This window comes from Curcuma longa, chromosome 15 (assembly GCF_044706935.1).
Source record: "Curcuma longa cultivar G26 ecotype Majalengka, Jawa Barat chromosome 15, ITB_CL_G26_1.1, whole genome shotgun sequence".
Taxonomy (NCBI): Eukaryota; Viridiplantae; Streptophyta; class Magnoliopsida; order Zingiberales; family Zingiberaceae; genus Curcuma; species Curcuma longa.
This window is the reverse complement of record NC_133875.1, coordinates 8,558,691-8,584,132: the sequence shown is the minus strand read 5'-3', so window position 1 is coordinate 8,584,132 and position 25,442 is coordinate 8,558,691. Positions and strand designations below refer to the sequence as shown.

The 25,442-nt window shown below is 34.7% G+C and overlaps 2 protein-coding genes across 4 annotated transcripts in view; one reads left to right on the top strand and one right to left on the bottom strand.

Annotated features, from left to right (window-relative positions):
* The window catches only part of LOC141846576 (uncharacterized), a 36,170-nt gene extending 28,080 nt beyond the window's left edge, over window positions 1-8,090 (bottom strand). For both annotated transcript variants that reach the window (XM_074734611.1, XM_074734612.1), the window contains exons 1-5: window positions 7,858-8,090; window positions 7,675-7,775; window positions 7,484-7,594; window positions 2,643-2,747; window positions 2,064-2,168 (exon numbers count right to left, since the gene is read on the bottom strand). In XM_074734611.1, the coding sequence (XP_074590712.1) occupies window positions 2,064-2,168; window positions 2,643-2,747; window positions 7,484-7,594; window positions 7,675-7,775; window positions 7,858-8,059 (624 nt within the window). In that variant the 5' untranslated portion in view covers window positions 8,060-8,090. The remainder of the gene's footprint in view (window positions 1-2,063; window positions 2,169-2,642; window positions 2,748-7,483; window positions 7,595-7,674; window positions 7,776-7,857) is intronic.
* Window positions 8,091-20,103: 12,013 nt separating this feature from the next.
* LOC141846301 (serine/threonine/tyrosine-protein kinase HT1-like) lies at window positions 20,104-23,328 on the top strand. Of its 2 annotated transcripts, XM_074734316.1 has the most exons (4): window positions 20,104-20,509; window positions 20,652-21,017; window positions 22,267-22,722; window positions 22,896-23,328. In XM_074734316.1, the coding sequence occupies exons 2-4, from the start codon at window positions 20,652-20,654 to the stop codon at window positions 23,118-23,120; spliced, it is 1,047 nt and encodes a 348-aa protein (XP_074590417.1). In that variant the 5' UTR covers window positions 20,104-20,509; the 3' UTR covers window positions 23,121-23,328. The 2 variants fall into 2 exon arrangements, with proteins under 2 accessions (XP_074590417.1, XP_074590416.1); XM_074734315.1 differs by having other exon boundaries at window positions 20,104-21,017.
* Window positions 23,329-25,442: the final 2,114 nt, after the last annotated feature.

The following is a 25,442-nucleotide window of genomic DNA, read 5'->3' as shown; positions in this document are numbered from 1 at the left end:
ATGAGCCATGGTCAGCTCAAGCATGGCCTAAAGTGTCTAAATAGAATAGTATAATGACTAGACTGTCAGTTGATTGATGAAGAATTTCAATTGATTAATGTTATAGTAAAAAAGTTGGAGAGTTCGTTAATCTAACAAAGTAGCGAAACAACAATCTAATAACCAAATGACTACTATACATGAATCGACTAATGGTGGATTCAAATTGACTAATTGGTGTCAGCTAGTAGAATGGCAAAGAGAAAGTGAAGATGAATGAAACCTATATAGAGGGGTAAAGGGAAGCATTTAAAAGCTAACGTTCCTAAGATATTTTAGTGATCATCTGAGCCTTATTATATTCTTTTTATCTTTGAGCTTTAATTATAATTCTTCCTCTGCAACTAATTATAATTCTTCAAATAGCTTGTAAGAGGTTTCTCCATCTTCGAAAGAAATCTAAGGAGAAAATCTAGAAATGTATTTGAGAGTGACTCATTAACGAAGCATAGTCCATGGAGTAAAAATAAAAGTTCCGAACTACATACATCCAAGTGTTAGGTTTTGTTTATTTCATTTTTGTTGTATATTGTGTACTGAATTCACCTCACTAAGTCTTTAGCAAAGATCTTAAATATCAATTAGAGGAGCGTTCGCTATTTATCCCCCCGTAGCTTGTTCAACATCCATTACACTATAATAGTCCTATCACAAATTGCCTCTTTCGTTCAATACACCCATTAGTCAATCCACACAACATGGTATGGTTGGTTGGTCCACTTAACACATCTACCTCATGTGATTCACTCATTTTATTGACCCAGCCCCTAGCACAACTAGCCATTCAAATCAATTGTCCTGATTAGACCAGTCATCCCACCTAATCAATTCGGCCTACCCAACCTATTTAGTCTATCTAGCCTATTTGATCAACATAGCGTAACATGCTTACCCAATTCACTAGACTCACCTAACTTGACCAGCTCAGCCCAACCACCCACCTATTGCCCAACCCACCCATCTAACCAATTCACTCATTTTATTTATCTAAATTACAATTTTAAAATGATAAAGTGTTGATAATAAGTATTATTTGATAGTGGCAAAAGGAATCTTTTACCTTTCACATCATAAAGTATGAAATGGATTGACTTGAATGAGTGATTTTAATGAAATACTCCACCTTAATTGTCAATCCATTATATATCCAAATATTATAATGAAATATCCTATTTTTGATTTTATTCCATCAATAAATACTAAATGCAATCCAAAAGGTTTGGGTATAAATTGCTCATATCGACCAAAACAACTACCCTATAAATACTCACTTAAGGTTTACATAATTACACAAAATTTCATAACACTTACCCTCAAACTAATTCGAACGTAGTGTAGAGGCAAATTTGTTATAAATATATTCAACTTATATGTCCGCAGAATAACGCACACAAAGAGAGGTAGATAAAACTTGAGATGTTTGCAAAATAATGCACGTGAAGAAAGTTGGACTGATGCAACTTAAGATCTCGACAAGATGATGCAAGCAAAGATAGGAGGAATCTGGCCTGAGATCTCTATGAAATGTATACTGAGATAGGAAAGATCCAACTTGAGATCCATAGAATAATACATGCAAAGAGTCAAGAAACATCAGCTTGAGATTCAGTGCCAATTTGAGATTTGTGGAATGACTCACGTAAGGAAAGGAGGATGCTCATGTGACTTGGAGGACATAAGACTCAGTCGTCTCATCTGGGAGGCGGCAAGGGTGCTCATGCTAAGGGTACATAGAAGAGATAATGCTTAGGTAGAGGATGCACATGCCAAGCATGATGGAAGCACACAACAAGCATGTGGATGCATGCGACCAACGTGGACACGCACGGTGAGCATGGTGGGCATAGACAACAAGCACAATAGACACACACATCAAGTGTAATGGATGAGCACCGCAAGAGAACTGAACGTGCACAGCAAGAGCAATGGGCATGCATAGCAAGAGAGGTGAGAACAACCAATTGGTGAGAAAGAACCTTTGAGCAGGTAATATTGAGATGTATATTGCTTATTCAAACATATACCTCTGAACATCCACGACTGATAGCTTCAATACCAACAGCTCCAGTTCCACTGTACAAGTCTAACCAGCATCCTGGCCTTAGTGATGCAGGGCAACCACCAGCCACCTAAGAACACAAACTATCAAATCAATCTCACTGTTGAATAGGGCTAATTTTTTGAGGGAGTAACCACTAGAGTAAAAGCTTAAATTAATAGAACCAGTCCAAATATTATGTTATATTTCGGCATCCCCCAAGCATATGCAATTTGGATTTGAATTCAAATTGACTGATGGAACCAAAGAGAAGATATAGCAAGCCAATGATGGAATGGTCATATGAAAATAGCCCAGATACATAGCATTTAAACATGTAAATAACATAGAAGACCAAGAATTTGTAACCTGTTCTAATTGTTCCAATCATTTCTTTAGGAAACAACTCCATTGAAAAGCTTAAGCTTCCAGATCTCACAAGTCACAACTACCATTACACTTTTAACAGGTATATATGTGTTGCACTGAAACTCTTCTATGAAAAAGGACTAACAAAGTACTGCATACTAAAGAGCGTATCAACGAAGTGTAGCAATCTCATTACCTGTAAAATGCCAAAGGCTGCTCCCTTTACAACTTCCATCATTGGGCGTACATCCATGCCTTTTGGTGAAAGCAACTTCTTCCTACGAGCTTTTCCTCCTAACACCTAGGCCAAAAATTATTTTTCAGTATCCAGAGAAGCCAAATTTGAAAGTAAAGTGACAGATTCATTAAAATTTGGGATCATGATGGCAGTATGGCTAATATTTTTCAGTTCTAGCATTGATCAGCACAGAGACCACCAGATTATGAGTGGTCCACAATGATGAATTCAGTAGAGACACCCAGAAGTAGGACAAAACTTAAAATTCCAGCTGTTCATATTGTTCACAAGTTGCAGCTGTCAGAGGAATTAAATTAATAAGGTTATCACTGTAGTACGTTTAGTTCCATAGTAATACTTCTAGGTTTAGAGGTTTACTATGAGTCTATATATACATATATAATTGTTGTCTCAATAATATAAGCAATAAAAAAAATCCTTCCAACAAATGTACATGGCATGGTTTAACATTTTGTGTCATACCACCCAATACGGGCGAAACATTTCGTTCCGCTCGCTGATCGACACCGGCATTCCCAAGGTCTCACGACCACCGCAGAGGCATCGCGCGAGCCCCGTGGACACATTGCACGAGCCTTGTAGCCTCCGCAAACCTATCGTGTGAGCCCAACGGTCATCATAGACATGTCGAGCAGACCCCGCAACCTCTTCGACAACATCGCGAGAGCTCCACAACCGTCACAAATGCGTCGCGTGAGCCCCGCGATCATCACGGAAGCGTCACACAGGCCCCACAACCGTCGCGGACACATTGCACGAACCCGCAACCGTCGCAAACATGTCGTGTGGACCCTGCGACCCCACGGAGGCGTCGCACAAGCCCCCAGTTGCTAAGCAAGCAGCGAAACAAGAGTCGTGGGTGAGAACTTAATTTTTAATTAAATAATTTAGGTTAATTATTTTAATCAACTCGTAACTATAGTAGAGATAATTAAATAGGCTTAATTAAATCCTAATAAAAAATATTCTATTAATTTAATATTTTTTTAAAAATATTTTTTATTTTTAAAATAATTTAGATTAAATTTTTTATTTTTAGTAAATATATTTTATATTTAAAAAATAGTGAAACCATATCGGCACAGCACGATACAATACCGAAATCGTATCATTCTGGTCCAGGATCAAAACCTCAACACGGGTCGAAATTTTAAACCATAGTATATGGTATCAATCACAACACCTTTTTTAGAGTTAGGATTCTACAAAAGTAGTATTACCCTCGGAAGACTATCGGCTTTCCTCTCATTTCTTGATCCTCTATATCTCAAATCCTCCCTTTAGAGACTAATCAGGAGCACAAAATATGCTTCACCAGAAAATCACTAACTCTACAAGAATATTATTTGATTATGTATAATCATTTAGTCACTTACCCTGATGAATGTGCAATCATTACCTTTTTTTCTAAATTCTATGGAGTATACTTTACTGAAACATGTTTACAAAGGCTGCTTTTTACGGGGGTCTTTCTTTCCATAGTAAAAGGAAAACGAATTTACTAGTTCTGATACAATAATACCACCTTTGTCATTATTAGGCATTAGTTTTTTGAAGATGTGGGGTAGGGATTAGGATTAGCCACGATCTTGCATTCAATATAATTCACCTTCCTGATCAATTAGATTTGCCAAAAAAGATCCGGATTTGGATTTAGATAAGACAAACTCAAACAAACATTAGCTAGTAGAGAACTATATTAAGTTTTTAGCTAAACATAAAATACAGGTCAACACTTAGCCCAAGAATAAGCTACACGCCCCTTGTACCTGCCTATCACCAAGTGACACTTGGATATGAGATTGCTTCCCTCTAGAAGGGTGGAATAGATAGCAAACATATTAACCAATCAAAGGTCGACAAGTGGGACTAAGTGCCTAATGGACTAATCATGCTAATATAAACAAGCGATAGATATGTCGACATGCGCCTCTTGTAACTAGTGTCATTGAGAAGCTCTACTCCCTCATGGCGTTTATAAGTCTATGACTATTTCACCAAACGAGTGAAGGGGAGAATGCCTTTCATCCCTCCTGCTGCTTCCTTTCCTTATCCTTCTTTGTAGCTTCCAACAGCCATGATACGAGTTTGGCAAACCTTGGAGACAATTTGATATGGTGAAAAGCAAGTCTGACCATTATGTGTTCTACAAGAAGTCAAGAACTGGTATCATTCTATTAGTTGTACATGTGGATGATATTGTTATTAATGGAAGTGATACTACTGGAATCTCACCTTTTAAATCTTTCATTCATACTCAGTTTCACACAAAGGACTTGGAGGTGCTAAAGTATTTCTTGGGTGTTGAAATTACAAAGAGTAAAAAGGTATATTTCTATCTCAGAGAAAATATATCCTCGACCTATTAACTGAAATTGAAAAATTGAGAGCAAAGCCTTGTAGTGCTCCAATGACTCAGAACATGCACCTCACAGGAGATGAGAAACTATTTGAACATCCTAAAAGATATCCAAGGTTGGTTGGGAAGTTGAATTACCTTACTGTGACTAGTCTAAATATCGCATATTCGGTTAGTGTTGTTAGTCAGTTTATATCATCTCCAACAGTTCATCATTGAGTATCGTTAAAGCAAATTTTGTGTTACTTGAAAGGAGCACCCGGACAGGATATCGTATATAAAAATCATGGGTACACTCATATAAAATGTTTTTCAAATGCAGATCGAGCAAGTTCCAAAATGGATAGAAGATATATTTTAGGTTATTATATTTTTGTTGAAGGAAATTTAATCTCATGAAAGAGTAAAAAGTAAAATGTTATGTCACGATCTAGTACAAAGTCAAAATATATGGCTATGGCAGAATCTGTGTGCGAGATAATGTGAATATATAAATTTTCGACTGAAGTAGGACTTAAATTTTCAATACCAGTAAAATTGTGGTGTGATAACCAAGATACTCTTCATATTGCATCGAATCTTGTTTTCATGAACGAACTAAGTATATTGAAATTGATTGTCATTTTTTTCATCAAAAAATTCAACAAAATTTGATTTCTACAGGATATATGAAGACGAGAGAACAACTAGGGGATATCTTCACAAAAGCTTTAAATAGGATTCGAGTTGATTATCTTTGTAATAAGTTGGTCATGATTAACATCTATGCTCCAACTTGAGAAGGAGTATTAGTTGTATATATCTGTATATATTAGTTAATATATTTGTATATATCTAGATATATATATTGGCTAATATAATTGTCAATTAGCCTAATTTATAATTTTGTAAGATAGATTCTTTCCTAAAATAGATTCCTAGCTTTGTATATAAATATGCCTCACTCTTCGATAAGATGATATATCTTTTAATCTCAAATAACAATATCTATTAGATTATTAATCAATAATAAATCACAATTGGTAGAAGAGGAGTCTTGACGGAATGGTAAAGTTGCTGCCATGTGTCCTAGAGGTCACGAGTTCAAATCATAAAAACAACCTCTTGTAATGCAGAATAAAATTACATACAATAGATCCTTCCCCAGAATCTATTGGCGGAAATTTCGTGCACCGGACTTTCTTTTGTTTTTTAATAAATCACAATTGGTATAAAGTTACCATGATATATTAGTAATTAAAATTAGAATCTTGTACAATATCATATCTTATATGATTTAATTCAGACCTCAATCTTACCCAATTGAGTTTATAGAAAGAGATATTAAGGCCAATGTGGATCAAGATTCTCTTGGTCAACACTGAGCAAAAGAGAAATCTATGAGGCATACAGGCTAGCTAGTGGCAGACTACCAAAAGTGACAAAATTGAATGATCAGACTCGAGCTCATATGAATCTCATGAGGTTTAGTAATTTTAGTTAAAATTCAAGCTAGTTACAAAGATTCTCTCCTCAGAACAGTGTGCTTTCACTAGGATTCAAACTGAGATCAACTAAAGTAAGTTAGATCAGTCATGTTTAACAAAGCCAACCTAATATGAAAAAATTACAATCAATCCTGTCCCATTTCACTACCGATTTAAATGAACTTCATTTGATTCAATCTATTTCCTAGTGAATCAAACGCATTTGTGGCAAATAGCTGAGTGCTTCTCAGTCAATCTACATGAGAATCCATTTCTCAGGAAATTCTATATCCATCTAACTCAAGTGGTTGGTATCAGTATAAGTTGATTTTAACAAACATAAGATGGAACTTAGTCCTCAGATGCATTAGATGTTAATGGAGAAACCCAAAGTGTTTAGTGACTCTCAATTAGCTGTGAGACAGGTCGGTGAAGGGTCCAAGGACAAAGAGGCTTCTTTGGTAGTTTACTTAATCAGGGATAAAAAGTTGATAGAATAATTTGACTCCTTTACTACCAAACCGACCATTCACGATGATAACTCAAAAGCAGATGCAGAATTTAAGTTAGCCACCAGACTATCAAAGGAATTAGGGAAGAAGATAAATATACAGATTGACAGCTTGAGGAGCAAGAGTTTCTTCATTGTGAAGTAGAGGAATATAAGGAGAAGAGTAGAATGTATGCAAAAGAACTGTAGTTCAAGGCTAGGGGGTGGCAACAGGTACCTTCAAGATTAAGCTGTGGAAGACAAGAATGAAGTCCTAAACATTGTGTTAGCCGAAGGCATCAAAAGCACCTAGTTTTATTTTTTTCCGGACACTTAATAGCAAGTGTGCTATGTAGAGCCATCTTCTCTATAGGAACTAATATTTATGTAATGTCCTAACGCCCAATCAAAATTTCTGAAAATGAACAGTTTACCACAGAAAGGTATTTCTTTTATTGAGTACCTGAAGCAGTTTATGTGTAGTACGCAGAGGCGGCTTCGACTCCTGAAATAGAGGCGCATGCTTACCCTTTCCTACCTCGTCTCCTTGATCCCTCCTCCTCCTCCTCCTGGGCTGCGGCATGCATCCATGGCTCAGTCAAGCACGACGGGCACTAAAGAAACGCAAGTAGAATGGGAAAAAAAAACAGAAACCTCGTTGGTGGAGCGAGATAAGAAGTCGGAGGGGTCGAGGCCATAGCTCTCGAGTAGCTTCTTCTTACGCTCCTCTTCGCTCGCGTAGGCCGCTCTGGAATCTACACCACGCCAGCGGAAGAATCCATCAGTTAGAGATTTTGAGTAAATTAGTTTAGCGATTAGCGGGGATATTGTGCCTACTGAGGGAGGAACAGAGGATGGGAAGGGAGGGACGGCGGCGGCAGCGGCAGCAACTGTTGCATCTGGGGTAACCCGAGGGCGGGGGTAGAGCGGCGGTGAGGGAAGAAGGACAGAGAGAAGCGCAGCGGGGATGAATCTGAGGTTGGCAAAGCGAGGATAAGAGAGGAAGAGGCGGAGCGAGGAAGGAAGACGACGCCATCATCGGCGTCTAGTAGACTATCAATGCTACTCGGGAGAAGCCATGGCTTCCCAGATATGCAGGGTATGATGTGCCGCTGGATTAAAATTTAATCTAATTAGATCTGATAAGTCTCTTTGATGGCTTGAATAAGAATTTGATTAAATTGTAGGAATTATAATTTATCAAATTATAATAAAAATAAATATATTTGACTAATATTAACATGCCTATTGCAACACACTTGGTGGCAGTGATAACAAACAAATAATCATCAAATTTTCATTCTAGAAAAGTTTTTAATTATAAAAGTTTCTCATAATATTCTATTCTGATCAGGCAATAATGCTAAAATATATAATTATATATATACAGAGAAAGTCGAGTTTTGAAAGAACATCAAAGACTTAGCACGGCGATAACAAGGTGTTACAAAGAAATATAAGAGCCCCACAATTCTATCCTTGGCTAGGGCATATGCTAACGTTAAATTTGGTGGAAAATATGTATTGGGCAGCCTCGGTTGAAAGTATCCATGTGTGAAAAAAGATTTAGAGTTTGTTTTTAGAGTACTCGTTCGTTGAAATGATCTTACAAGGATGATGAAGACCGTGGAAGTCGACTATCGACACCTACTACGAGTGTTTTTGAATGTACCTGATGGATAAATTAAAATGAAACTTGTCCACCTCTAGAATTTGTCTAGCGAAATCTATACGCCTAAGTTATTTTTTAAAAAATAATTTTTATAATCAACTTTTCTCTTCTTTGCCACCGGAGCACAAATTTTGAAATTAAGAAGTGTATTTTAAATTAATTTATGCATGTGTTAGTTAATTAGGATGTTAGGAATATATGCTGCAAAAGGTTGGAACCGCCAACCTAGCGGCCCCCTCACCCCGGCCCCACAAGTATGAGAGGGAGTAAATCACGGTGAATGCGGGACTGACCAGGGCGTGGTGGCCGAGGAATTTGAAACATGGCACAGATTGATGTTATCGCAAATGCAACCATGAGACCTCGAACCGCCCACCTCATGCTGCAAGCATCCACGCCCTGACCAGCTGACCCCGCCCGTGGGGGCAAAAAACTGTAGTGGGTAAACTTTTTATAGTGATCGACCCCACCGCCGAAACGGCCCCATATCAGAAAACCCCCTAAGGAATTTTTTGGAGGCACGGTACCACTAGGTTGATAAGAGCATACTGCCGAAACAGCACTTTAGCCGAGCTAACACATGAATCGCACAGCACCTCAGTCAACAAATATATGTTGCTAAGAGGATTTGAACTCGAAACCTCAAGCAACAGGTGTCTCCATGCTTACCACTTGGGATAAGACACTTCAACAAAACTGTAGTGGGTAAACTTTTTATAGTGACCGACCCCACCGCCGAAACGGCCCCATATCAGAAAACCCCCTAAGGAATTTTTTGGAGGCACGGTACCACTAGGTTGATAAGAGCATACTGCCGAAACAGCACTTTAGCCGAGCTAACACATGAATCGCACAGCACCTCAGTCAACAAATATATGTTGCTAAGAGGATTCGAACTCGAAACCTCAAGCAACAAGTGTCTCCATGCTTACCACTTGGGATAAGACACTTCAACAAAACTGTAGTGGGTAAACTTTTTATAGTGACCGACCCCACCGCCGAAACGGCCCCATATCAGAAAATCCCCTAAAGGATTTTTTGGAGGCACGGTACCACTAGGTTGATAAGAGCATACTGCCGAAACAACACTTTAGCCGAGCTAACACATGAATCGCACAGTACCTCAGTCAACAAATATATGTTGCTAAGAGGATTCGAACTCGAAACCTCAAGCAACAGGTGTTTCCATGCTTACCACTTGGGATAAGAACGATACATGATTGTGTGGATGGATGATTTAGTTTAATGAACGATACATGACTCTAACATTTTTGCAATGTAATTATATTATTTTCATTTTTTAAGCCTCTAAGTAAGGGGATGGATTATGACTCTATAATTTCCAATTAATTTTATCTTCCAAAAGCCAATCAAGACATAGATACCAATCAAGTCATCTTAGTCGTAGTCCAGTGGTGATGTCTAGCTAGAGGGTTTCCCTATATATTTGATCAGTTGCAGTGGCAAGGCGAGTGGATAGTGATCAACTGTAACTTTTTGATTTATTTCCTCACAGATGATTATGTTGATCGTGTGGAGTCGTTGGAATGATGGATTCTATTTTGGATGTAGTGGAGGGTGATCATTACACTAAAGAAATAGAAAATTAGAAATTTGATGAATAATTATAAACGATTAAAGAATTTGGCCAACCTGTGGCTCAATTAAATAGTATTATAATTTTACCATAGGATGGATTATAAATTTATTCTTATTTTAATTATTATCTTTTGTTACTTTAATTAATTTATGATATCGCATAGATCTCATACACCACGGAATTATACTATAATGCATATTTTTAATATTTATTCCTCCTAATTTTAATTAATATAAAAAATAAATATTATGATTAACAATTGAACTATTTTAAGAATTACTCAAAACTCAATTAATTAATTAAGATATTAAGCAAGAGAAGAGAAGATGTATTATTTTAGTAAGTCTATGGTCTCCCTTTATGTATTGTCCATATATATTTTCATAATCGTATGATATTGTTCAGGTCCATGCTCTTATTATTTTATTTTTGGATTTTACCAAAAGACCCCGTACCAATGAGATATCTTCTATCTTATAACCCCAGGATTTTTTCCATGTATTTCTAATGTGAAACTTTGATTGTATTTCAACAGCAAGGACTTCCTATAGAATATTCGAGTAATATCAATTATAGTCAAAATCAAACAAAACTAAATAAATATTACATGAGATGCTAGATGTAGTGAATTTAGTGGGGAATCTAACTATAAATCACGTTTACTTGTTATAAAGGAGTGTATTTATTATTTTGGAGTTTTAGGTTATAATTATATTGTTGGATCTACTCGTGCATAATACATGCAAAGCTCATTATAAATTTATTTTCTTTTAGAAAAACATCTGAAAATTTATGGATCATTAGTTTTTACAAAAAATCAATTGGTTAGAAAAATATATATTCATTGAAAATGTAATTTAATGATTGTTCTCGCTGTCAAAAATCATAAATTTATGTTAATTAAACTCGGTCCCTAAGATGTCAATGGCAAAGTCCATGACCGAACAAAAGGAGGCTTATGACAAATGCATCAATTTTGATGTAATGTTCCATTGCTATATTTTAGAATCTATCTCAAATCTACTATAAATAGTAGAAAGATCAAAATATGGAAAGTATCACTAAGATATTGAAAAATGTTCAACAAATGTTGAAGCATCAAGGACGTCAAGCATGCCAAGCATCCATTAAGGTCTATCATGAACATGTGCATGAAATCTAGGATGCTCGTGAGAGATCGTATGCTTGCACTGATCGTTTAGTTTACCGTGGATGAGATTTTAGAGGTTGAGATTACATCAGAGATTTAGGTTGACATGGCTTTGGAGACTCTCCTCAAAATGTTCTCATAGTTCAAGGTCGGTTATAATATAAATAAGTTGAACATGTCTCTGACAGAGCTGATGAAGAAACTCCAAAATGATGGGAATGTTGTTAGGATTAGGAATGGTGGTATACTTGTTGTTACTTCTATTGGACCATCCTCTTCGAAGCTAAAAGGTATAAAGGAAGCAATAAGAGGAAGAAGTTGAACAAGAATGACCCACAACAAAAGACAAAGAAGCCAAAGCAGATGGCGAGCCTAGCTAAGAAGAAATGCTTTTATTGTGGACTGAAAGGTCACTGGAAGAAAAACTATTTAGAATACCTACCTCTAAAAAAGCAAGGTAATGAAGAGTTATCTTTTATTGAGTCTTGCTCAATGGTTGATCTTATTAATACTTGGATAATATAGATTCAGGGGTTCTAAATAACCAAGGAACTCAATGAAATGGGAACATACTCTAGGGTTGGCACAAGAGCAATGATATTTATGAAAGTTGATGAAAAAGTTTATCTTTATTTTTCAAATAAGAAATATTTGATTTTAAGACAATGTTATTATATTTTAGGTATTACTAGAAATTTAGTTTTTGTTACTTTATTATTTAAACAAGGATATTATGTCATTTCACAAATGACAATTGATATTATCTTGAATAAAGTTCAATATGTAAAAAACATTTAAGTAATGATTTATGTATCTTAAAATTTATTGGCAATTCATTGTATCTCACTGCATCTAACAAACACATAAGTTATTTTCCATTAATAAAACTTATTTATGACATTTAAGATTTGTTCATATAACCTTAATAGAATTCAAAGACTAGTAAGTGATGATCCTTTAAGTGAGTAAAGGTAGAGTGCCTACTTGTATGTGAATCTTATTTGGAAGGCAAAATGACTAAGAGATCCTTTAAATCTAAAGGAATTAGGCAACGAGAAGATCTTGAAATTAGTGCACTCTAACATATGTGGACCAATTAGTATCCCTGCTAGAGATGGATATGAGTACTTCATTAATTTCATTGATGATTACTCTTGATACAATTATGTTTACTTAATGTCTCTCAAATCTGAAGCCTTTGAAGAGTTTAAGAAATTCAAAAATGAAATGGAAAAACTTTAAAAAAATGGGATTTCATCCCGACTAAGTGCACGAGCCACTTCAGGCACTCCCCAATAGAATGGTGTCCTAGAATAGATAAACAAGACCTTGTTGAAAATTGTCACATTTATGCTTGCCTTCTCCACTCTCAGTACATCCTTTTGGGGACATGATTTACACATTACAATATACTTATTGAACATGGTCCTTTCTATGTTTATCTTTAAGACACCCTTAGAGTTATGGAATGACCGCAAACCAAATCTAAGATATATTTGGATATGAGGATGCCCTGCATATGCACTTAGGGGTAAGATAGATAAGATAGAATCAAGATTAGAGACATGCATCTTTGTAGGGTATCCAAAAGAAATGAGAGGATATTACTTCTATATTCCTCAGTATAAAAAAGATATTTATAAGTACAAATGTAATCTTTTTTGAGGATAGATATATAGATAAACTTGAATCAAAGAGTAGGATTCTTTTGAAAGAGAATCCTTGTCTAGAGATTCACACTAAGCAAATTCAATTTGAATTCATATTTTTACCACCATTGATTGTTGGTCCCCAAGTGGAGGTTCCATTGTTGTGTCCACCAATTTGTTGTGGCCCCATTGTTTAATCATCTTCATATATTAAAACAGAAAATGAGGGACATGTTGATCAAGTAATAATGAAAGCAACAATCAATTCCAATCAACTAAGAGCCTCCACATCTTAGAAGTAGTGAGAGAGTTGTTTGTTGACCCTCTAACTCTATGAAGAGTCCTTTGAGGTAATATCCGTTAAACAAGAGGAGGATCTCACTTCATATAAGGAAGCTATGGAAGATATGAACATTAGAGGAGTGTTATGAACTAAAAAAATAAAATTCATGTACACTAACTCCGTCTTGGATCTTACAGATACGCCTGATGAGGTGAAACCCCTTGGGTGTAAGTGGATCTACAAAATAAATAGAGGAATAAATAGAAAGATAGAGATCTTTAAAGTTAGATTAGTCGCAAAAGATTATACCTAGTGAGAAGGAATCAATTATGATGAAACCTTCTCACTTGTGGTTATGCAAAAGTTTATTCAAATCCTCTTATTCATTGTACCTCAATTTGATTATGAAGTATGGAAAATTGATGTCAAGGTTGTCGTTCCTAGTAGAAATCTTGATAAAAGTATCTATATGATGCAACTAGATGGTTTCATCCAAAAGAATCAAGAACATAAAGTGTGTGAACTGAAAAGGCCCATTTATGAATTTAAACAAGCGTTAGGTCTAGGAACATCAGGTTTGATCAGGTTATAAAGACATAGTTTTGATCAAAATTCGACGAACCTTGTGTCTATAAGAAAATCAAAGACAACAACGTAGATTTTCTCAAGTTATATGTGGTGATATCTTGCTTATTGAGAATGATGTAGGTGAGTTAACATCAATTAAGCATTGGTTGGCTCAATAGTTTGACATGAAAAATTTGGGAGAAGTGAACTATGTTCCAAGTATCCAAATATTTAAGGATAGGAAGAACAAGAGGATTGTCTTATCTTAAGCTTCATACATTGAGAAGATACTGGTAAAGTTTGCTATGCAAGGTATTATTAAGAAGGGTCAAACACCTTTCAAATATAGAATTCACCTTTGTCATAGAAACAAGGTTTCAAGACACCAAGTGAAGTAAAATACATGAAGCAAGATTCTTATGCCTCAATTGTAAGTCTCATATATGTTATGTTATGTACTCATCCAAATATCTATTATGTTGTTAGGATTGTCAATAGATATTAGTCGAATCTAGGGCTAGAGCATTAAACTACTGTAAAATATATTCTCAAGTATCTTCATAGAACTAGAGGATATATGCTAGTTTATTCTACTTCAGATTTAGCACCCATAGGGACTTTTGTGAGTCTACATAGTCAGTGTCACATTGGGTGTGGTTCGTTAGTTAGAGGAGTGTCAAGCAATCTTGTATTGCCGATTCTACAGTAGAAGCAAAATGTGTGGCAGCTTGTGAAGCAGTATCAGACATGTCTCATTTACTCTAAGACAAGTTGGAGAAAATTTAAATACTAATGTTTTTGAGCATTGTGTGTCTATGGATTGTGTCAACATTATAAATTGATTGTTTAAGTTGTTAAACATAGAAAAATTCAATTTATAATTCAATCCAAAGAATCATTGTCCATGATCAATAAATAAGCATGGAGAATTTAATTGAGAATAGTTTGATGTATTGAATTGAATCATGTGAAATTAGAATTACGATTTGACCACACAAATTTAATTTTACTTGATTATCGTACATAACACCTCAATCCTAGCTAAGTGGATAATAAACTTTCATTACTAACTTGAAGTTCTTTGAAATACCAATGGATGAGGTTAAACTAGTGGATAATGAACTTTAAATCAAAATCAAACAAATTGTTTGGATAAATCAAATCGATCGAATTTTGTCATGAAAATCAAACAAACTAAATTAATAAAAAATCTATTAATTCAGTCGATTACCAAATTAATCAATCTTTTTTAGCAGTCAACTGATGTTGCAAAATTGAGACTGAATAGAATAAATCAAAATAATTGAGATAAAAAACTAAATTTTTGAATAAATTGAATCGAACTTTCGAATTCGATCAGTTCGATTGGTTAATTTAATTTAACTAATCTTTTGCTCACCCCTAGGTCAAATTATTCATCAATATTTTAGCATTTTCGGAATTAAGGTGAAATCATGAAGAACATGTATTTACAATATGAAATCGATCACCTAATTATAAGCATGATCATAATCTCATGAGTTTTCTAATATGTAGTAAAATTTGAGCTCAATAGTTCAACTTTAATTGTTGAAGTAATGATGTGATGCGAACACATGAGATTATCAGATAAAATGAAAGTTGAGTGATTCTGAATATCCAATAAGAGTATTTTAGTCACAATATCCTATTTTCATTGATCGATGGAGGTGATATGTTAGATTACTCATAGGATATGGTTATTGATGATAAGCTTTCAAATCGATTAAGGGTATAACTTCATTCTTTCAATGGAATATAATGAGTTTAATAAATTATTTTGACTAGATCAAATTAATTTATTGGAGCTGAATTAAATTGGATTTGATCAGGTCCTTTAGCGGCTTAAGAGAGGATTCAGATAAATTATAAGAACTATAATTTGATTTTTCAAAATTATAGTGGAAAATAAAATATAGAACTAATATTGACATGTATATCGTACATATGGCTAAACAGTTGATAGTGATGATAGGTAATCTTTAAATCTTTATTCAGGGAAAGTTTTTAATTATAAAAGTTTATCATATTCTAGATATGATATGATTTGTCTAGGTAACAATGGTAAAAATATAATTATTCTATATTATTATCAGAAATAATTATGTCTAGTCTAATATATATGGTGTGTCCCCCATACAAAAATGACTACAGAGTGAAGAGAGAACATCAAAAAAGGCTTGAAGGTTTAGAGCGTAGATCTAGTGTTGAAAGCATGCTTCAAATAGAGGTGAGCAAAATGTCGGTTAAACCAAATTAACCGAATGAATTGTCTGAATTTTAAAAATTGATTATGTTATTCAAAATTTTATTTTATTTTTTAATAAAAGAATATCGATTAATTCAGTTTAATCTCAATTTTAAAAGTATAAATTTGATTAAACTTATTAAATAAAAAATATCAATCGATTGCTATGTTATTAATAGTCAATTGCTATAGCAGTCGACTACCAACAACATAGCAATCGATTGTTATGCCCAAATTAGAGTTTAAAATCCCTAATTTGTGACTTATGCTCACGACTCTCACACACTCACCTCATGCACACTAGTGCCTGACTGCTAGACGTCGAACTCAATGCCTTAACCGTACCCTCCCCTCGTCTCCTCACTCGAACATCATTCATGGTTTCTTACTTTGTTCCATCCATGTTTCCTAGGTTTTTATTTAAATTGTTCCTCCATGTTCTAAAATTATATATGGTGTGTTTCAATGTCTTTTTTGGGTGAGCTTGTTGCTATTTTAATTGAAGGTAATATGAACAATCTTTAAATCCTCTTTGAACAACTATAAACTCACATATTCATAATTTCAGATAAGATGCATGTTCGATTGTAATTATTGATACATTAATGAAGTGAAGCATATATAGCATACTTGTTGAACCCTTTCCATTGCAAAATGGATATCAGTGCCTTTTGGATCCCTTGAGGACGAAGAGCCTAATTTTCTAATGGATAGACCCTTGAGGATGATTTTACAATCTTTATAAAAAAATTTATCTTTTTCTGACTATAAAAAAGTCAATTTGTGAATTATTATTTTCACTTTTGAGCATAACTAAGTATCCTTTTCTTTTCTTAGAAACGTATTAGCTATTATCAATTCATATGATATTACGAATTCCAATATAATTTTTCCTTTTTCATTTTTATTCCAAAATCATAACTCCGTACATTCTATCATATTTCTCATTTCTTATTCTTATATGTTCATTTAAATCTTCTTCTATTAATATTATCTCATTTATTAGAATTTTTATATTATCTCATCTATACATTTTAGAAATCTATGTTTGATGTCTTCGTTTAATCTTACTTAAAGTGTATATATGTTAAGTATGTTAATAATTTTTTTACTATCACTATCTTAAAGGTTATAATCTTATCTACTCCTACTAGTTTGTCTTTTAATGAGTTATCTATAATAATATTGATGCTGGGCGCGATAACAATTATCCTGTAAGTAATATTGAATTCATTGGTTCGATTGCGAATGTCAAAAATAATCTTCTAAAACCTATTGATTCGGAAGTATAACAAGAGATAAAAAAATAAATGATACTATCGAAAATATTATTAAACAAAAACTTCTTCTCTTACAAGAACCCTAATCCTATTTAAATAGTCTAAGAAATAAAAAAAAGTTAAAACGGAAAAAAAACTAAAAAGATAAACTTTAAACTCATGTTTAGAAAGGAAAAATAAAAAAACTAAAAAGATAAAATCTAAATTAATTTTTAAAAAAGAAAATTAATCCTAAAAATTTAAAATAAATAAAAGAAAAGGTCAAAAGATAAAATCTAAAGTTTTGATGATTCAATTCGAGTGAACCATAGTGCTTCCATTTTGTAATCCAACCGCTCTTCATTGCCAACTGCGTCAGGAGACCACGAGTTAGTCATTTTCCTTATCGGTAGTCCCGATAGTCCTTCAAAGCCCAAAAGGAAAGTTGATAGCCTCGAGTTCTTCTCATCATAGTTCGAAGGGGAATATAGCTGTATCGGAGGGCATTAACTAGTCGTGCTACTAGATGCTCCTGCATCAAGCGCCCCGAGTTGAAAATAACTCATCCTTGAGTTCAGGATAGTGTCTTGAAGATCAAAAATCCTTAAGTGCTGATGAATCAAAAGTCGTCTCGTAAGTAGTAGAACGGGAGGAAGATCCTCTAACATTAACTCAGCCAAATCTTTGGGTGGTTGTTGTACTTCTGATGGAACATGCACTGCATTCTTAGATAATTTGCCATCTAGAATCTCACATATGACCAAAATCTCACAATCATCATCATAAAGTACGTCGTCATATACTAGTTTGCTAATTGACTCGGTCTTGTCTTCATCATAAATTGAATCACTGACTATTTCAATTTTGTCGTCCATATCTTTCTCAAGAAAAAGTTTATCCAAGTAAAAAGAAAAGAACTTAAGATCTTTAAGATTTCGGACACTATGATCACAGTGTGAAGCTTCCTCAATCGGAACCTGCCTATCATGATCTTGACCACGTACCTTATGATCTTCAAGATCTTGCACTGCTAGACGCTGGAATAACTCTGTGACTTATCTCTGTAGATCTTCAAGTATCTTGTCTCAGGTGCTACGATCACGGTGCGAGACTTTCTCAGTCGGAACCTGCTTGTCACGACCACGACGACGATTCATTGGATATGAGAGCTCATATCAACTCATTGGACAGGATAGCGATTATCGATCCTACGAGCACTGCTTTGATACCAACTAACGTCGGAGGATAACGATTATCCTGCGGGTAATATTGAATCCGTTGGTTCGACTACGTGAATGCTGAAAATAATCTTTTAAAACTTGTTGTTTTGAAAGAATAACAAGCGATATGAAAATAAATGACACTGTAAAAAATATTATTAAACTAAAACTTCTTCTTTTCAAAAACCCTAACCTTGTTTAAATAGTTTAAGAAATAAGAAAAAGTTGAAAAATTAAAAAAAACTAAAAAGATAAAATCTAAACTCACATTTAGAAATTTAAAAAAAAATAAAATAAAATCTAAATTGATTTTTATAAAAAGAAAATTAATTCTAAAAATTTAAAATAAATAAAAGAAAAGGTTAAAAGATCAAACCTAGAATTTTGATGATCCAATTCGAGTGAACTATAGTGCTACAATCCAACCATGCCAATCGCGTTAGGAGATCATGGGTTGGTCATCTTCCTTGTTGGTAGTCCCGATAGTTCTTTTTCAAGGCCCAAAAGGGAAGTTGGTAGCCTCGAGTTCTTCTCATCATAGTTCGGAGGGAAATATAGTTGTATCAGAAGGATATAAACTAATCATGCTGCTAGATGCTCCTGCATCATAAATAATAGAGAAAATATATACAAAAGATATTACTACCTACGTACTCATCTTTTTTTTCTCTCTTTTTCTACTCAACTGTTTAAAAATAATTTTCCATCCTATTAATAATCAATTAAAATTTGATTACAGGAGGGAGAGAATTTTATTTTGTCCCTTATATAGTTTATACACTTTATATTTTACCTTATAAAAGCTTAAATTATTATATTTTATCTTCATAATTTGTAAAACAAAAATAAAGCATCCCTCCATAATTGGACGATAATTAAATAGAGTAGAATTGTAATTTATTTGTGTTTACTTATTGCATTGTTCAATCATCAGTGTACTTCCGAAATTTTCCTATTTCAACCTTATTCTTAAATTTATTACGTCACGTCATCGAGTTTGAACCTAAAAGAACTCTTGTTTTTTATTTACTTGTCTGATATTTTTATTTTATGTTTTATTAACTATCCTAATAAAAATATTATAATTATAAAGATTTTATTTGTTATATATTTCATTAACTATCCCAACAAAAAAAAATATTAAAAATGTAAACATTTAATTTCTTTAGTGGCAATAGAAGAAATTGAAAAACAAAATATTACGACAGAAAAATTTTAGTGGAATTTAATTTATTGACTTATATATAAGAGAAGAAAAGACCATAAGGTTAAGATATTTTATTTTTATCGGAGATAAAATAAAATATTTTAAATTATGAAAGAAATAAAAAAAAATACGTGGAGCAAAATAAATTTGTGTTAAATCTTATTAATTCTCAGTATCTTCGGTATCCATCTCACCCTTCGTCGTCTAATCCTGCCGATCTATTGCCCGCCATGCCGGGCGTCCTCCCACGTTACTCCCAGTGTCCCCTCCTCAGCCCTAGAGCCTTGCTTTCTATTAATTAAGCTCTCCAACTTCTTGGTCCTTTCTGTTCTCGCGGAGCAACAAAGCTGGAAAGCCAAAGCATATTCACAGGATATAGCTGTGCTCCTTGGAATCTTCGCAAACTTAACTGGATGATCTATGAACTTTCCGGACATATCTTCTTGGTTTTGACGCAAAGCTGTCATCTTGATCGGTTCCTCTTATCCATGCTCTCCGCCGAGGCATTATGGAGCTGCCGGGTGCCGGATCGTATCGATAACCCTAGGATCTGCGAAATGTAGGCGAGAGGAGATAGTAGTCGCTGCAGTCGGCTTGAGTGACCGGAAAAGTGAAAGTATTTGCTCGTTTTGCTTCTTTTCTGAGCTTGATTCGATTCTTCATGGAGTAAATTTCAGTTTTTGAGGCGGTTAATTTAGTAGTAGCTGGTGGAACAGTGGTTAATTGGGGGCTTATTGTTGATTTGACAATCGTACCAGATGAAGGTCTTCAATTGCTTTAAGGAGGATAAATCGATGGCGCGTGGCCGGACGCAGAGAAGGTTGTCTCTTGGTGAGTACCGAAGGGCTGTGTCATGGTCCAAGTACTTGGTGTCCTCTGGCGGAGAGATCAAAGGGGGCTTGCAAGAACAATGGAGCGCAGATATGTCACAGTTACTCATAGGGAATAAGTTTGCCACAGGGCGACATAGCCGGATCTATCATGGCAGATACAAGGGAAGGGAGGTGGCAATTAAGCTGATGAGCCAGCCTGAGCAAGACCCCGCCATGGCTGCTGCTCTGGAGCAGCAGTTCACCTCAGAGTCTTCTTTGCTGTTTCACCTCCGTCATCCTAATATAATCACGGTAACCACTTGTCCCTACTTGTTTGTGAAAGAAAAGCTTCTTCTTCTTCTTCTTCTTCTTCTTTTCTTGATCAACCTTAATCAACGTTCAAGAAAAGTTCCACTTTTAATTAATTTCTGGTATCCCTTTTCCATCTGCTGGATTGTAATTAACTAGGTTATCCATCTTCTTTGTTTAATATTATTAACGTAAAGTGCCTTCTTTTTTGAATTATGTAGTTGTCACACCTCCTTAAAGCAATCATCCATTTTCTTGATCCTTTAATACCACGTATAAAGATCTCACTTGGATACAAGAAGCTAAGGTTTTTAGTGAATCTACTAGTTGTTGCCCTCTAAATATCTGCCATGGCTATCATCCATTCAGCTCAGAAGATTACACTTGTCATTAACTGTTTTGGTCAAATCGATCTCATTTCTTTACCACACAATCAGGATACTCCTTTGAGGTAGTTGACCTACTCTATTTGATCATCATCTAATGATATAACCGGCAGTCATTGTGTAGTGGAGCTATATTTCATCCTGCCTTGGCTATTCTAAACATGATTCATTATCTTGAGCCTATTCTGTGTTGGAAACTAGAGGAAACATGCAGCTATTTTCTCTGACAATCTAATTACATTGGGGCCTCAATTTCATTGCCTTTTCAAAGCAGTGGTCCTTTTGTTATGTTTTTGAGTCTTAAGCCCTAGTTAAGAAAGTTTTCTTGCTTGCATAATTAAATGGAACCTCTACTTATGTAATTAGAAGTGACTTTAAGTATCTAATTGAATATTATTAGTGTAAGCCTTACATTGAGTTTAATTTTAATGGGAATGCTTGGATCCCTGTTGCAATCCCAAATAGTTAAGGCTAACATGGTTTGCCTTCTAATGAATAGATTGTTAGAGATGCATAAATATTAGGTATATGTGATTTGGGACTGAATTTGTTGTGTAGCAAAATAACTAGTTTTTCTCTGCATAGATAGGTAACTCAAGTTTGTTATATTTTCATTGATTCCGTGAAAACTACTAAACATATGATAGATGGTGCAGCTTTTTTTTACCTGAAAACAGTAAAGAAATCCATTCTCTTTTCTTGGCAGCAAAAGACCACTTTGATCTGGTGAATCCTGTTAAATGCTGCAAAGGACATGTTCATAGTTTTGTTTCATAATTTTTGTCCAGCTCTCTCTTTATCCAAACTTTTTGTAGTAACCTTAACTTTTGCTAATTTAAACTGATCGTTTTTTTTTCGTTACATAGTTTGTAGCTGCTTGCAAGAAACCTCCTGTCTTTTGCATCATCACTGAGTACATGGCAGGCGGCTCTCTCAGAAAATTTCTCCACGAACAAGAGTCTAATTTGCTTCCTTATGATCTAGTGCTGAAATTATCTCTTGATGTTGCTCGTGGAATGAGTTATCTTCATTCCCAGGGAATCATTCATAGGGATCTAAAGTCGGAAAATATACTTGTTGGTGAAGACCTGTCTGTTAAGGTAGCAGATTTCGGAATTTCATGCCTGGAGTTTCAGAGTGGTAGCGGAAAAGGTTTCACCAGTACATATCGTTGGATGGCTCCCGAAATGATCAAAGGGAAAAATCATACAAGGAAAGTCGATGTGTACAGCTTTGGCATTGTTCTATGGGAGTTAGTAACGTTGCAAATCCCGTTTCATGATATGACTCCCGAGCAGGCTGCTTATGCTGTGGCTCACAAGGTAACGATTTTGATTCCTAGCTCTCGAATTCCCTATTATTTATTTTATTTTTTGTTGCTCGTTGACTCTTTAACGTTAGGAGATGTTCCAATAGGGTCACCAGAGGATTAGCGTTCTTGTCACTATCGACTAATGACATTGTATATTTTTGCTACCCTTTATTCTTGCTGCAGAATGCCAGACCACCTCTACCTGCATCTTGCCCTCTGGCATTCAGCCATCTCATGAGCAAGTGCTGGGCCACCAACCCGGCGAACAGATTCCAGTTTGACGAAATCGTCTCCAAACTCGAAAGCTATGAAGAATCTCTCAAACTGGACCCAAGATTTTTCTCATCCTATAAGCCTTCTCAGCAACTGAGGCCGATTGGATGCTTTACTCCGCGCATTGCTTTGTAGAAGTCTAATCCAAATAAATTTGCTCTATTTCACTGCTGTATCGTGTGTTTGTGTATATATATTACCAGTCTGATGCTTTCTGAAATTGAAGGCATGCTATTCCTTAGTTTACTTTCTTTCCTTTTCTCCCCCTTCTACTATATGTTAAAGACCATGTACAAAACCAAGATGGTGTTAAATAATATTGTTGTCTCCAAACAATTGATGAGAAAAGGGACACATCTTTCATAGGCTTGCAGTTTTGTGTTTGTTTTGTTGCTGGATAGCCGATTCGGAAATTGTTTGGAATGCGTTTCCAGAAATTTATGTTTTTTTGTGGGAGTAATCATCAATTAGATGCATGGTGCTGTCACCCGAGTAAACTTGGTCAGGCCACTGACCTATCAGGACCTGAGATGCTTGATCGTAAGCCCTTCCCGACCATGGGAGCCCAGTTAGTTTTTGATAGAGCGGCCACATCAGGGGCCAGCGATGGACCCTACAAAAATATTCGACATTAATGGACCCTACAAAAATATTCCACATTAGCAACGGAATTTTCTGTTTCATCGCTAAACGGTATTAACGACCGAATAATAATGGAATTGTTCTGCATTATATTTTTGGTCGTTGACGTTATTTAGCGACGGAATTTAAATTTTATTGCTAAATAGCGTTCCGTCGTTATATTTTCTGTCGCTGACGTCATTTAGCGACGGAATTTAAATTTAGTCGCTAATTTAAATTTCATTGCTAAATAGTGTTTCGTCGTTATATTTTCCATCGTTGACGTCATTTAATAACGGAATTTAAATTCCGTCGCTAATTAGCGACGGATATTTAAATTCCTTCGCTAAAAGTAGCGACGGAATTTTATTTCTGTCGCTAGATTTAGTGATGACAATTTGAGGATGTCGCTAATTTTAACGACGGATCTTTATTTCGATCGCTAATATTAACAACGGAATTTAATTTTCCATCACTAATTAACGATGGAATTTTAATTCTGACACAAACACGGCAAACAGAAACATTGTTCCGTCTTTGTTCTAGCGACAGATATTTATTTCCGTTGCTATATTTAGCAACGGAAATAAAGATTATGTCACTAATTAATAACGAAAATTTAAATTTTCGTTGCTAAATAGCGACGGAAATCTGAATTTCATCGTTAATTAGCGACTGAAATGTTAAATTTTCATCGTTAATTAGCGATGAAATCTTTATTTCCGTCACTAATATTCAGAATTTTCATCAAATTTTTTCCATTTATTCTAATTCTCTGTTTACATTTTCATCAACAATCTAAAACTATCACAAGCGATAGTTTAACCAGAATAAACAATACTACAATTTATCAATTCAATCACAACATATTAAACACTAATTTTAAATAACTTTTATAACATAATAATCTAATCACAAAACAATTCATATTCAATATCTAAAACAATCGAATCAAGATACAAGTTCTTAATCTCTTAAATCAATTCAGTCACAACATATAAAACATAATATATCAAATATCTGAACGAAACTAATTAAATTACAATACAAATATAATTACCAAATATCTAAATACAAATATTTTAATACAATAATATTGTACCAAATATCTAAATACAAATATCTTAATACAATGATACAATCAAACCTATAAAAATATCTAAACTCATCAAGTCAAAGTATCCAATCTTGCAAAAAATATAATAAGATAGATTAGTAATAAATCAATGATACGTGTCTATTTTAAAAATGCATATTTATGATTCATAATATATATATATATATATATATATATACAAATGTTAGCATACCTCACAAGCAGCTATTGATCAAGGTCATTAGGGTTCTGAGTCTCCTATGAGTCAAAGTCATACAACGATCGCGACGTTTGACTCATGCCAGCCATGAATTCGCGCATCTGTTGCGCAATTTTCTCGTATCGCAACTGGGCTTAGCGAGACTCTTGAAATGCCGCTTCTAATGTCAAGAGTCGATTCTTTAATTCTTGATTTTCTTACTCTAGGGCTTCTACCCTAATAGATAATTCGCTGGGACGACCCCTAGCTCTAGGGGCCATCGCACAGTCATACATGACTCTCGTCTGGGATCTTAGACCGTAGAGTGTGGAGCTCTGCTTCCTCCCACCGACCACATCATAATATATCTCATTTATCTAGGCGGTGTATATAATGGTGCATGCGATACTAATTTTAAAGCAATTTGATTTTCTATAATGTCACAGTTCAATTATAATGTCTCAGTTTGATTTTAGTTAGTGCAACTCAATTATATATAGTAAATGTCATGATTTAGTTGATGGCCATAATGTGGATGATG